Consider the following 13,968-nt stretch of genomic DNA (forward strand, 5'->3'; position numbering starts at 1 on the left):
TTTTTCTTGTTTTGTTTTTTTTTTCATCTATGTGAGTTTCATTTAAGAGCGAGAAGGTATGATGAAGAACATCATAGGTTGTACATAAAACGCAAATATTCTTCATGTATATATTCTCCTTGTCCATCACGTTGTGTATCACTGTCTTAATAACAACTTTAGCATCCTGTTCTTTTCCGGGTACGAAGATCTAATGGTGGAACCATACGGCTTATGTATAAGGTGCATATTCGTATTGCAATATGTGTTGCTTATGCCCGTTTAAATTTAGTATCTCACTGGAGTGTCTACAGTATGGTCCTAGTCATTAAAACATTCTTCCTGGTGCCGTTACCTCTCCTGATGGTGTTACCTACATCACTACCACCTCCACTAACACAGAAACATCCTGCAACAGCTATATCTCCTACTACACGACAAACATCTCACCACTGCACTACAGATTTGACTACAGGCAAACTGTAAATATTTATACCACCACTAACGACTACAAATACTTCTATTACTACAACAACAACTAGAACTTCTATGTCCTCAGCTACTACTCGTATTATCACTTCTACAACTACAACTACAACTTCTACGTCCACCACTGCTGCCATAACGACTTTCACTGTTACTGCTATAACTCACCGTGTTTTTATCAATTCCCCCATACACCAGGGAAGGTTTTCCGAGCACTTGGAATTTCGATGGCTCGATAGTGACCCTGAACGCCGCATTCACGTAAGCATGGGCATTCTGGAAGATGAGTGTAGCACATTCGTTAACACACAACACATTGGAATGTTTAATTCTTGCTGGATTAACTTTAATTAGGGGTATTACATCACTGAAATGTACCTTTATCTTTACAGATGGAAGTAACATACCTGTGATCTTGGCATGATCTTGTAAGACCGGAATCTGTATTTGTCCACCTGCTTGAACAGCTCCACAGACGTTATGATCTTCCCCGTCATGTCCAAGTTGAGGGCGAGGTTGGTCAAAGTGTGAGACTTGACACTCCCATCCTTACTGTCTGAACATGCATAACATAACACCACGTCATACAAACATTAGCTGTCAGTCTCAATAGACAGAGTTGTCTCATAAATGCATGTTGGCACAATATTCTAATCACAGAAATATGACATTACCCCAACTTCTGAGGATAAGTACGGTCCGGAACACACGGAAACCCGAGGATGTGGCTGTAGTCACTCACTCACCAACAACATTGTCATAGGAATCTAGGATCTATTTCATGGTGACATAATCCGTGCATGAATGAGTGAGTGAGTTTAGGTTTACTAAATCCGGCTGTATGGCGGTGGTCGGTAAATTGTCAAGTCTGATCTAGACGATGCAGGGATCAACATCAAGAACATGGAGCTACGTAACTGGGACAAGATGACATGTGTCAACCAAGTCAGCCGGTCTGATCACCCACTCCCGTTAGTCGCCTCTTATGACAAGCATGGGTTACTGAAAATCAGTATCAACCCCGATCTTCACGGGTACCCCGCACATGACGAGCAGTACCAAATGTGTGCTGCATGTTACTCATGGCTATTGTAACCCATACCTATAAATATTCGTGGAATGTATAGATACAGACAGCGTTTCGAGCATCTATCACGTGGCAGTGTACACACCCAGGATGAATATCTTGGCCCCTGCGGCCTCTAGAGGGGTGAAGACATCGGAGGGGAAGTCGGGGTGTCCGTTCTTGATCATCAGATTACCAGCCCAAGACCCGGCCTGGAGGGCATACAACATCATTCAGAGTTACCGAATGCACGCACAACAGGCGAAGAAACATACCTACCTGAATCATCATCTGTAGTTTTACCATAAGCTTTAGTAGCTTATGCTTTACATCAAATAGACACGTTTTACTTGTGTATTCCTTGATTGTGGTGTCCCAGGAAACGCCATATACGGCTGTACTGTCAAACTGTACCATGCATCGATTCTAATCGCCACATTACAATGACACCCAGGCGTTTCTTTTGACTAGCATCTCGAGTAAAGGTAATGACAGTGAGTAAAAAGGTGAAAACATAGGCAAGGTATATAAGCCGACGATTACATTTCTGACGAGGACGTTGCCGATCATGAGGAGGTGGTTGGCGATGCCGCTGAAGTAGCTGTAGCCCTTGTCGTCGGCCCTCTTCTGCAGGGCTTCGATCAGGTCGGAGATGGACAGGCCAGCCCCGAACCTGACGCTGTTGGCAGAGGACTAAACCACAAAATGAATGTTAGTATTTTGCCTTAAAATATCTTAAAGTGTTTTTTACATACGAAGCATGACATGTATTTTTGCTGTCTGGTACCTGTAAGTCAGCCTGAAGACCACTGGGGACAATATGGTGATACTGGACGCAGCTGGATATCTACATGTAAGACCGTTACGACAACGGAGTCGAACATTTGAAAGCAAATCAAAAGTTTCAGAAATGTGTAATGTGCACGTGTATTAGATTTATGCTAACTCTTTGAACATATAGGAATACGCTTGTAACAAATAAACCAATATAGATTGAAAAGGACTCCAGAGACAGCAGAGATTCTGAGGAAATCCAGACATGCGTCATTAAGGCTTTAACATTGGAGGGATGACAGGACTGTCAGGACGATGATATGGCTCAGGGGCTGTGAGTCAGACTAACTGTGTGTTCACAGTGTTCAGTTTGCATGTTTACTACGTCAGTCACTGGATCGTTCGTTCGACTCAGTTGTCTTCGGAACGTAGAAAGTTGACACTAAATCAGTTCTACGTTTTTGTGAACAGAACATACCTCGATTTTGTATAGCTCCTTTACGTCGTGTAGGTCCACAAACACGTCGAAAGGGCCTTCATTCTTGTATATGCCTGAAACACGAGTAGATCATACTGATCATGTGACATACTCTTCAGAAACATGTTCACCTAAATCAAACAAATAGTGTCACTGCCGTTCACGGTGTGGGAAGTTGTTTTTGCCACATGGAAATAAGGGGTAAGTAGAAACTACTGAGTATTCACAGTGTCCACATGTTAAGGTGATGCTGATGTAATAACTATAACACCAGAATTCAGATATGCTATGGTCGGTGTCTTGGGTGTCAGTGACTTCACTTGGACATGCCAGAAGCATAGTTCCATCCCCATAATCTCCTCACAGCGTTCTAGGTCTGTAAGCTCCTGTCAGTGTGTGTTTCGACACAGTGGTAAATGTCTGTGTTAAAGCCTACAATTACACACCTCCCCGTAGCCTCACCACGGACTCACCCACTACTTAAAGCCTCACCAGACGCAGTGTTTCCATGCACAAGTCGAATCTTTGCTCCTTTGTTGGTTTGAAAAATTCGAACCAGGTTCTTGAGAGTCTGGGGTCGGTACCAACTCTTTCCACCCGTCTTGACCAGGAACCCGACACTACTGGAAGACCCATTAGCACTGGAGCCATTGGCAGAACTTCCATTAGCAGAGGATCCGTTGGACGAGTCGCCGTGTCCTTCACAAGCTTTGCCAGTTCGGGGACAGATCTTCAAATCCTGCAAATCAAACACAAGTCAGTCAGCAACTATTTATTTACCAGAGATTTATCAATATAAACTGCAACATCAGATAGGAATTAGAAACTTCACATCGCCATAAAGCAGACCGTCACACAGATTCATTAACGTAAAAAGTAAAAGTAGAGTGAGACCCAAACTTCAATATGTTTCTTATGCACCATTTTTTTTTCTGTTCATATTTGGAAATATTGCAGTGCTTTGAAGGACAGCACGTTTAACCACTGGCAGTCTTAGTGGTTCCCGAATCACAGCCAAAGGTTATCAGGAAATGCTAAATGAAACATTGCAGAGTTTCTTTGCTTCTCTCACGAAGATCTGCACTGTGATACGCAAAACCAACTTGCCTCAATGTCAATGCATGACGCTCCAGGAATGGTGGAATCCTTAGCGAAGGATTTCATTGCGTCGAGGATGGGCCTGTACCCGGTACATCGGCAGATGTTGCCTCCAAACTGATCCTCGATTTCCTGCTCAGTTGGGGTAGCGTTCCTCTGTAAGATTCTGAAATGTTGATTTTTCAAAGTACAATTACTTTTAGACAGTCGTTTGAGCTCTCTTACAGACACAAAACGTATCTATATATATTCATGACAACCACCGCTGTACAGTAGCCACACACCCATACAGTGTACAGTAGCTAGCGATACATATTCATGACCATCTCCGTAGTATAGATGCCACATCCAACCACACATATTTTTTATCATTCCTTGTGAACAGTAGCCACGCCAACCATACATAGTCATGACCATCCTTGGTGTACCGAAGCCACACCTACTCATACGTATTCATGACCATGCCTGCTGTACAGTAGCTACACTTATCTATATATTCATAACTATCACCTGCTGTACAGTAGCTACACTTATCTATATATTCATAACTATCACCTGCTGCACAGTAGCTACACTTATCTATATATTCATAAGTATCACCTGCTGCACAGTAGCTACACTTATCTATATATTCATAAATATCACCTGCTGCACAGTAGCTACACTTATCTATATGCTCATAACTATCACCTGCTGCACAGTAGCTACACTTATCTATATATTCATAAATATCACCTGCTGCACAGTAGCTACACTTATCTATATATTCATAAGTATCACCTGCTGCACAGTAGTTACACTTACCTATATATTCATAACTATCACCTGCTGCACAGTAGCTACACTTATCTATATATTCATAAATATCACCTGCTGTACAGTAGCTACACTTATCTACATATTCATAAATATCACCTGCTGTACAGTAGCTACACTTATCTACATATTCATAACTATCACCTGCTGCACAGTAGCTACACTTACCTATATATTCATAAATATCACCTGCTGCACAGTAGCTACACTTATCTATATATTCATAACTATCACCTGCTGCACAGTAGCTACACTTATCTATATATTCATAAATATCACCTGCTGCACAGTAGCTACACTTACCTATATATTCATAAGTATCACCTGCTGCACAGTAGCTACACTTATCTATATATTCATAAATATCACCTGCTGTACAGTAGCTACACTTGTCTATATATTCATAACTATCACCTGCTGCACAGTAGCTACACTTATCTATGTATTCATAAATATCACCTGCTGCACAGTAGTTACACTTACCTATATATTCATAACTATCACCTGCTGCACAGTAGCTACACTTATCTATATATTCATAAGTATCACCTGCTGCACAGTAGCTACACTTATTTATATATTCATAAATATCACCTGCTGTACAGTAGCTACACTTATCTATATATTCATAACTATCACCTGCTGCACAGTAGCTACACTTATCTATATATTCATAACTATCACCTGCTGCACAGTAGCTACACTTATCTATATATTCATAACTATCACCTGCTGCACAGTAGCTACACTTATCTATATGTTCATAACTATCACCTGCTGCACAGTAGCTACACTTATCTATATATTCATAACTATCACCTGCTGCACAGTAGCTACACTTATCTATATATTCATAAATATCACCTGCTGCACAGTAGCTACACTTATCTATATATTCATAACTATCACCTGCTGCACAGTAGCTACACTTATCTATATATTCATAAATATCACCTGCTGCACCGTAGGTACACTTACCTTTATATTCATAAATATCACCTGCTGCACAGTAGCTACACTTATCTATATATTCATAACTATCACCTGCTGCACAGTAGCTACACTTATCTATATATTCATAACTATCACCTGCTGCACAGTAGCTACACTTATCTATATATTCATAACTATCACCTGCTGCACAGTAGCTACACTTATCTATATATTCATAACTATCACCTGCTGCACAGTAGCTACACTTATCTATATGTTCATAACTATCACCTGCTGCACAGTAGCTACACTTATCCATATATTCATAACTATCACCTGCTGCACAGTAGCTACACTTATCTATATATTCATAACTATCACCTGCTGCACAGTAGCTACACTTATCTATATATTCATAACTATCACCTGCTGCACAGTAGCTACACTTATCTATATATTCATAACTATCACCTGCTGCACCGTAGGTACACTTACCTTTATATTCATAAATATCTCTGCTGCACCGTAGCTACACTTACCTTTATATTCATAACTATCTCTGCTGCACAGTAGCTACACTTAACCATACATATCCAGGACCATCTTTCGTTTACATTGACCATACTTATCCAAACATCATCCCTGGTGTACAGTACCCTCACTTACCCATACATATTCATGACCGTCCCTGGTATACAGTACCCTCACTTACTCATACATAATCACGACCATCCCTGGTGTGCATTAACCATCCTTGTCCATACATATTCATAGCTATCGCTGTGTACAGTACCCTCACCTATCCATACATATTCATGACCATCCCTGTGTACTGAACCCTCACTTACCCATACATATTCATGACCATCCCTGGTATACAGTACCCTCACTTACTCATACATAATCATGACCATCCCTGGTGTGCATTAACCATACTTGTCCATACATATTCATAGCTATCGCTGTGTACAGTACCCTCACCTATCCATACATATTCATGACCATCCCTGTGTACTGAACCCTCACTTACCCATACATATTCATGACCATCCCTGGTGTACAATAGCCACATTGAGTGCCGTTGAACTCTGCGATTCTCTTCTGTATTGGGTGGAATCCATCTTTGGAGTTCCCCAGACCCTCCGTTGTAGTGATCTTCCAGCCGTCCACAGAGTAGAGGGGACATAGACACTGGGAGTGATAACGAACAATATTAGTAATACACGGAGCCGATGTTGTAAATGCCAAGATTTACAAGTTTAGCTGTTCTTAATTTTTTGAAATGAGGGTTCACTTGCTGATATAATTGTTGCTTTACTTTGCAGTAATGCCACCTTTTAACACCTTACAAAGATTGTTTCCTACACTTACAGAGTTGATGGAAAACGATGTGTCCTTCCCGGTGCTGTGGTCCGGCTTCGTGACGGTGACAGCGCAGCAGCCACACCCTCCCTCCTTACACATCACCTTGGTCCCTGGCAGACCCGCGCCGTCTCGGATGTAGTCGTTGAGGGATGTCGACACGTCATATTCGCCGGTCACTATTGTCAAATAAACCCAAACATACACATGGTCTCTCTGCTTTCTTTAGCGCATTAATAGTGATGCAATGTATTTCTGTATTATTGTATCCATGAAGATTATGATTAGAATTTTTTACAAGTCCATGCTTATCTAAACTGCCGACTCTGGGGCTCGCAGGCTTGGATTGTCTAGTCCATACTCGATTAATAACAGACCACTGCCATATTGCTGGAATATCGCCGAGTATGACGCTAAACAAGAAACAAATCTGTTTTGCTAGACATTTGTCATCAAGCTTACAACATTCAAGGCCATTTATGGTGCGAATGATGTAGCCGAAATTTGCCATCGGCTTTATGAGTGCAAAGTGGGCAGCAAAAGCTGGATGTAATAACATGATCTGTCTGTGTGAAGCATACCTGTATGTTGTTGTCCGTTGATGGAGAAGTTGATGGGGCTGATGTCCTCCGTCCTGTGAAACACCCAATGAATACTGACATGAAGAAAATGTACACAGAGAGGACTCCATCCATGTCGTACAGAGTTCAGAATGAGTGAGTGAGTTTAGTTTTAAGCCGCACTCAACAATATTCCAGCTATATGACGGCTGTCTGTAAACAATCGAGCCTCGACCAGACAGTCCAGTGATCAACAGCATGAGCATCGATCTGCGCAATTGGGAACCGATGGAGTTCAGAATGTCAAGCAATGGATTCTAAGGACGTACAATTTAATAGGTATGTGCACAGTTGTCAGTTCCTTAGACAACCTAACATCTCACCATGTCAGAATACAATTGATGCATATTCTGCCCATTCTCTCAATACGTAACACAAACCCCATAGTGACGTCACCCGACTGACATCTTACTACTCAAATATTATATGACCCTCCGATAAAGGTTCCGGTCACACATGTGAATTATTAAATGAAAACTAGATACTTTCAAAGAACATATATTAATCCAAAATACTTTCTACACATACAGAATTCAAATCAAGCACGAGAGACTTATCAGCCAATCACAGAAAGGGAGAAAACATAGTCCTTCATAACCTGGCCTACGGTCATCTTCATGGAGTAGCTATTCATGGACCAGAGGTCTAACATCAAGAAATGGATTTTTTTACACATTTTAAGACGCCGCTTTGGTCTTTAGCTTCTTATGCTTGTTGTTAAGGGTGACTAACGGTGGCATGCCCAGTTGACTTTGCTCACACGTATCATAGTATCTCCGGGTGTGGGTGTGGGTGTGGGTGTGGGTGTGGGTGTGGGTGTGGGTGTGGGTGTGGGTGTGGGTGTGGGTGTGGGTGTCTATGTGTGGTGAATTATTATTGTCATCACGTTGCAGTTGAAAACATCTCATATATGTTTGCACTCGTGTTCTCGCTGGCTTTAGATTCACATTCTTCTAACTGCAGTAGAGCACCGACTGACCTAGAATCGAGACGGTATCACGGCAACGCACAGACAGCGAAAAAAAGACAGCGTAATATGAGCTATTGACTGCATTATTTGCTCAATATTATGCATAAATTACGATGGTTATGTGAATTCAGACAATATACCGAGAGGTATGACACTGCGTATTAGTATTAACCAGCAAGTCGATGACAAGGCGTCCGGGTTTCAACAGGTGGCCTGAGCAGTATGTTTAACATACAGACGCTTACTGCGCAATTTCTATTTCTTTTGCCACTCACTACAAAGTGTTTATACTAATTGATATGTTCTGAATGTTCCGTAGCAACGAAAGTATTAACTGCTATTCATTTCTTCTCAGTATTCAAGCAACAAACAGTTCTGTAATGGAAACAGGCTTAATTGTTGACAGCAAACATACAATTGAAACATGCATACACGGATTCGTTAAAGCACAAATCGGAAACATCAAGCCATCTATAGCTTTTGACCATTTCTCGACGCTAAGATGTCCAATGGCGACCTTGTCTCACTGAGCTGTTCGGACATGTAGACAACCAACTGACAGCAATGCATTAGTATTCACTTGATCAAGTCAAGCTGCACTAGCTGTAACATCAATGTTGGTTGACAGACTAATTGTTACTGAGCTAACATCATTTTTCTTGTTCGTCATTTTATCCTGTATGTCATGTTTCTGTATGAAACAAGGCACAGACTGTACAATTGCTCATGACAACTTATCACGCTAAACGATCACTTTGCGCCCGCTCTCATGTAGTGCATCTTAATGTATGGTTGTCACGAGTTACGAAATGACAAGTGGAGCTAATGTTTCAAGGAGGGAAGACTTACAGACATAAACACTTGGACGAACGTCTTCACTCGTGAACTACGTCTAGATTACAGAGATAAGAGATCGGGTTCCGGGTAGTACGATTCTCTCGGCCCTCTCTTTCCACCATTCTAGGCCCGTTACGTAAACGATTTGTTGTGACGTTATGGAAAGGATTTCTAAGTATTCGTCTCCTGCTGGTATCCTTGGATCTTGGGTTTGATTTCCACATTTAGACCTGTTATGACTTTACACTGTCATCACAGCAACTCTGGAAGTGGGTACTCAGTACTCCTTCTATCCCGAGGTCAAGACGTTCACACACACAAACAAACAAACACACACGCGCACGCACACCGTTCCATAAACATACTGAACTCGATCACTATATATGTATCGCTTATACATTACTTTCCGAGCCATTGTCAACCAAACATTTTACTGACGACGTGTGTCCTGTAACACCTATCCCACATCAAGAGAAAACACGATGACATTCCAACTGCTGGAAACACCACGATGCTACAAATGTGGCTGTACAATTGCCAGAAAAGTGTTTCATTTCTTTTCGCTATATGACTCATTTTCCATAACAATATTCATAAGACGAATATTTAAGCCAGACTGACCAAAAATGCGCCAGGGTAGTTTGTTGATGCTGATTTCACCGCAAAGGGTGACAATAAAACTTAAATGAAATATACAAATATGTACAAGAATATGATTTGGATAAACTCAAGATTTGATAAGAATGGAACTTTGATTACGTGAGGACAAATGGCGTTATCATAATCACCGCCACACCCAAAGACAGAAAATGTTGACGATGTAGCTGATGAAACAGTTACTTGGTAAACGTTGCACCTTTTCATTTCAGTATTTAGAATTAATGGGAACAGTAAATAGAATAAAAGCCGTAGCGAGATGCGTTTTTATCCATGTTTCTGCATGTCTATTGTCTGTCCGCTTACGCAACCCTTTGCTTGACATGCCTGAGCTGGGGGGCTGAGTCGATAACCACCAGCGACCTTGAACCTTGGAACGGAGCCTTGCCAAACAGCGTGACTTGCACATTCTGCATTCTTACACTCAGAGAATATGCATTCAGAATCGCCTTGACGTGCAGACGCGTTTCTGTAAAATTGCCGCTCTCACATTTTGCATGTTTATTTAGCGTTTATTAAATACCCCTCTACACTATCGTTCCCCAAGTAAACGAAACATTAGGAGGTAGTTAGTATAGTGGCTGCATGATGGCGGACCAGTCTACATACTCCATGAATAGCACAGTGAAAAATGGGTTAAACCACAAAGGGCGTACTAATTCATGTTGCACATTGTGAAATAATAGGTATGTCTTTAATGGCTTTCTAATCGTTATATTAGACAGTCACTCACTCATGAATTACGCATTCATGAACTGACGGTTGCAGAACAGTCAATACAGTGTCTGAATGGATTCATTAGAAAACATTCCTTACAGACTGAAAAAGTTTACATATTTAAATATTTACCTTCTCTTTGTGATCTTCGCACTCCCAAGGACTGGCATTTTGCAAACAGTCTGTGAGCAATGCGGCTGTGTTGTCACTGCCTGCTGCAGACAGTGTAGAAATGCCCGGATGTATAAGCGGTCTTATAAATGGGTATATGCGTGCACACTGCTAACGACCGGCGCAGCGTATCATTCGGGTGTGATTCCTGTCGAGTACCTGATCAGCTTCCCCTCCGGTTGATGGTCGGGAAATGTTCGTCGGAAAGGACCTCAACAGTGACGGTGCAATATGGGCTCAGCTGGTGACTCAAAACCTATCACCAACTCAACACGTGAGCTTATAGACCGCGGTACTTGCTGACTAGTTGAGTCTAAAGCTTCAAGCTTTTGCAAAACAAAACTGCCCAGTCGGTGTTGGTTGACAGTGTTAACGGTGGGGCGGCCTCGAACCAACAAGGGACACCCCGGACCAACACACCGGACGCCTTTATGTCAGCGTCTATAGCAGCAGTTAGAAGTTGGAGCAACGATAACAATACATGGATGAAAACCTTCTTTAACATCAGAGACATACGTTTTGGTGTGATTTCTAGAATGGTGTTTGGAATCTTTTGATGTACATAGCTACCTGGCGTTTACTGATGTTTTAGTTTTTCGGGTTAGTTCTTGGATATTTCTCCCTGTCCCCGTACATGCTGTGGTCGGAACTGTCTCGGATGTGATCTGATTGGCCTGATTTGGAGTGGAGTTTGAATACCGAGCTTTCATGCTGTTGGATTCGGGTAGTGAGAGGCCTGACGTACGTTGGTGACGGTGAACTCCGATAATTAGTTAGTTGTGACCATGAATGTTATGTACCGCCAGCTATCATCAACTCATCAAGCATTACCATCAGACAGAATCCCACTGTGTGTGCCACAAGCTTCACGTGTCAATCTGATCTATAGCAACGTGTAGATATTGGCTTCACCCATGCTATTGCGCTATTCAAGCTTGATTGTAAACTGATTGGGTGACTGAATAATTGACGACCATCATTAATGTGTCTGTTAATATTAAGATTGTGATCTGACGACCAAAATATCGATCTTTCACTGGTGTAACTCCAATTTATGTCAAACATCCCTATCAAACCTAAGTCTACGTGTACAACAGACTTGAAACACCTGTCGATGGTTGTCTAAACTGAAAGAAAATAGCCAGAAACACCGCTTTTCATCGTTTTTACCCACACAATAAGTAGTTGCTAGGCAACTTCAATTTGGTATCAACTTAAAGTACACAGATCAACAAATGGTGCACAGACACAATACACCTTCAACCTGTTTACAGACTGTAGCTATGCACCTTTACGAATGTATCTGATACATAGCAGCCATTGACCCAAATAGATACCTCTATATGCCTACACTATACGGCATTAAACATGTGTACAGTAATGACTGACAGGGGACGCATATCAACATTGCACGGCCGGTGTTGCCCAATCTAAAACAAAAGATTTACATTTCATTTACTTGAAACAGAACGATTTCCAATGTACGCATTTATCTTTTGTTTACATTGTTTGTACAACTCCACAAGATCTCAGCGGGTATTGTGAGTACTGTGCCCTACCTGTAGTTTTGTAGAACCAAGAAACTATCTGAGTTTGCTACATGGCAGTAAAGAATCGAGTTTACATACATATACATAAACTGAATAGTTATAGTTTTTCCTGCCATAAGAAGGAAAGTAAATCCTACCCACCGATCGCACATTTACAAATTTAAACCAAAGTCAATTGTTCATCCGAAAAAAAAAACAAAATTCAAAATGGACTTGGACATCATTTTTGTGACGAATATGTCACATTCGAGGCTGTCCTCCTCTCTCTGACAACATTGCTAAGGCCACGAATGATGTAACTTGATGACAAAGCTTTTGTTCCTCCAAAGATTTGTACAACATGACACAATAGGCCAGGTTATTGCGTGACATGAAGGGTTACTGGATTTCAGGGAATGTCACCTTTCCTTTCGTAGTGTTCTAAACATCTGAAGTTGGATTGTGACTATATCCCCACAACAAAGGCCCCATGAATCAAAGAATTAAATATCCTGCTGCGATTGGCATGTGGACAACAATATATAAAACTACAACACAAAATATAATATCCGAACTGGACTAAGTAAAAACATCTTCTATTCTGACTTGGTACAAAGCTCTTCAGGTGAAAATCAGAATTCCACTGAGGCCATACGGAAGTCCTGGGGTCCTTCGTCACAAGTTTCTTGTCAAAGGTGATTGCAAAACAAAACGCACAACAGATGGCTGAAATGTTCTCATCCTAACACGCAGTCACTGCTTGTCACGTCTCTGGACACTGTTCTCATCCTTAGGCGTAGTCACTATCAGCTGCTAACTCACACGTTCTCAGGGTCTTTTCAGTTTCATTTTGTGCACGAGGCGGAATGACGCAACACTTACCTTGTAGATACTATTTAGGGAACGTCGTTCATATTGTACATGCTTCTCCATAAAATCATCATCATCCCACCCCCTAAGTCAAACTTATGAACGGTCCCATAACTTAACATTTGGGGGAAATTGCTGGTCGTGGCTGTGAAACAGCCAGTTTGTTATTCCGGTCTTATTTCTATACAGAACTAGTTACCCCGTCAACACATGCGGAAACATAGCCTCACTGTATGTCAACGAAAGCGAAACGGTCGTCGTCACAATCTGCGGCTGTGCCCACACTGAGAGTTCAGCATTGTGCTCTTGTCCATTGTTCTGAGGGTGTTTATTAAGCAAGACCAGCAGATACAGCAGAAGCAGACATTTTGAAAGCAACATGAAGTGGACATTCTAACAGAAAACTCCACACCACTCACAGTGATGCAGAACATAACGACATAGCCGGCAGGTAATATTCATAACCAGATCTCTCTTCCAAAATGTTTTCCAAACCTTCAAATACACTTTCAGTCGAAGTCTATTACGAAGGCTGGTCAAAAAGTTCTAAGCCTAACATAGACAACAAATGATTTGATCAGATTTTTATATCTTATTTTTCCACA

General features: G+C 41.5%; 1 protein-coding gene across 1 annotated transcript in view; it reads right to left on the reverse strand.

The window, feature by feature from the left end:
• LOC137285287 (uncharacterized) overlaps nucleotides 1-11,049 on the reverse strand; it is a 32,251-nt gene extending 21,202 nt beyond the window's left edge. The window contains exons 1-11 of the mRNA XM_067817616.1: nucleotides 10,926-11,049; nucleotides 7,574-7,626; nucleotides 7,002-7,171; nucleotides 6,661-6,821; nucleotides 3,891-4,047; nucleotides 3,276-3,522; nucleotides 2,784-2,857; nucleotides 2,075-2,224; nucleotides 1,638-1,743; nucleotides 873-1,021; nucleotides 634-741 (exon numbers count right to left, since the gene is read on the reverse strand). Coding sequence (XP_067673717.1) covers nucleotides 634-741; nucleotides 873-1,021; nucleotides 1,638-1,743; nucleotides 2,075-2,224; nucleotides 2,784-2,857; nucleotides 3,276-3,522; nucleotides 3,891-4,047; nucleotides 6,661-6,821; nucleotides 7,002-7,171; nucleotides 7,574-7,626; nucleotides 10,926-10,963 — 1,413 coding nt within the window. The 5' untranslated portion in view covers nucleotides 10,964-11,049. The remainder of the gene's footprint in view (nucleotides 1-633; nucleotides 742-872; nucleotides 1,022-1,637; nucleotides 1,744-2,074; nucleotides 2,225-2,783; nucleotides 2,858-3,275; nucleotides 3,523-3,890; nucleotides 4,048-6,660; nucleotides 6,822-7,001; nucleotides 7,172-7,573; nucleotides 7,627-10,925) is intronic.
• Nucleotides 11,050-13,968: the final 2,919 nt, after the last annotated feature.

Source organism: Haliotis asinina, chromosome 5 (assembly GCF_037392515.1).
Source record: "Haliotis asinina isolate JCU_RB_2024 chromosome 5, JCU_Hal_asi_v2, whole genome shotgun sequence".
Classification (NCBI taxonomy): domain Eukaryota; kingdom Metazoa; phylum Mollusca; class Gastropoda; order Lepetellida; family Haliotidae; genus Haliotis; species Haliotis asinina.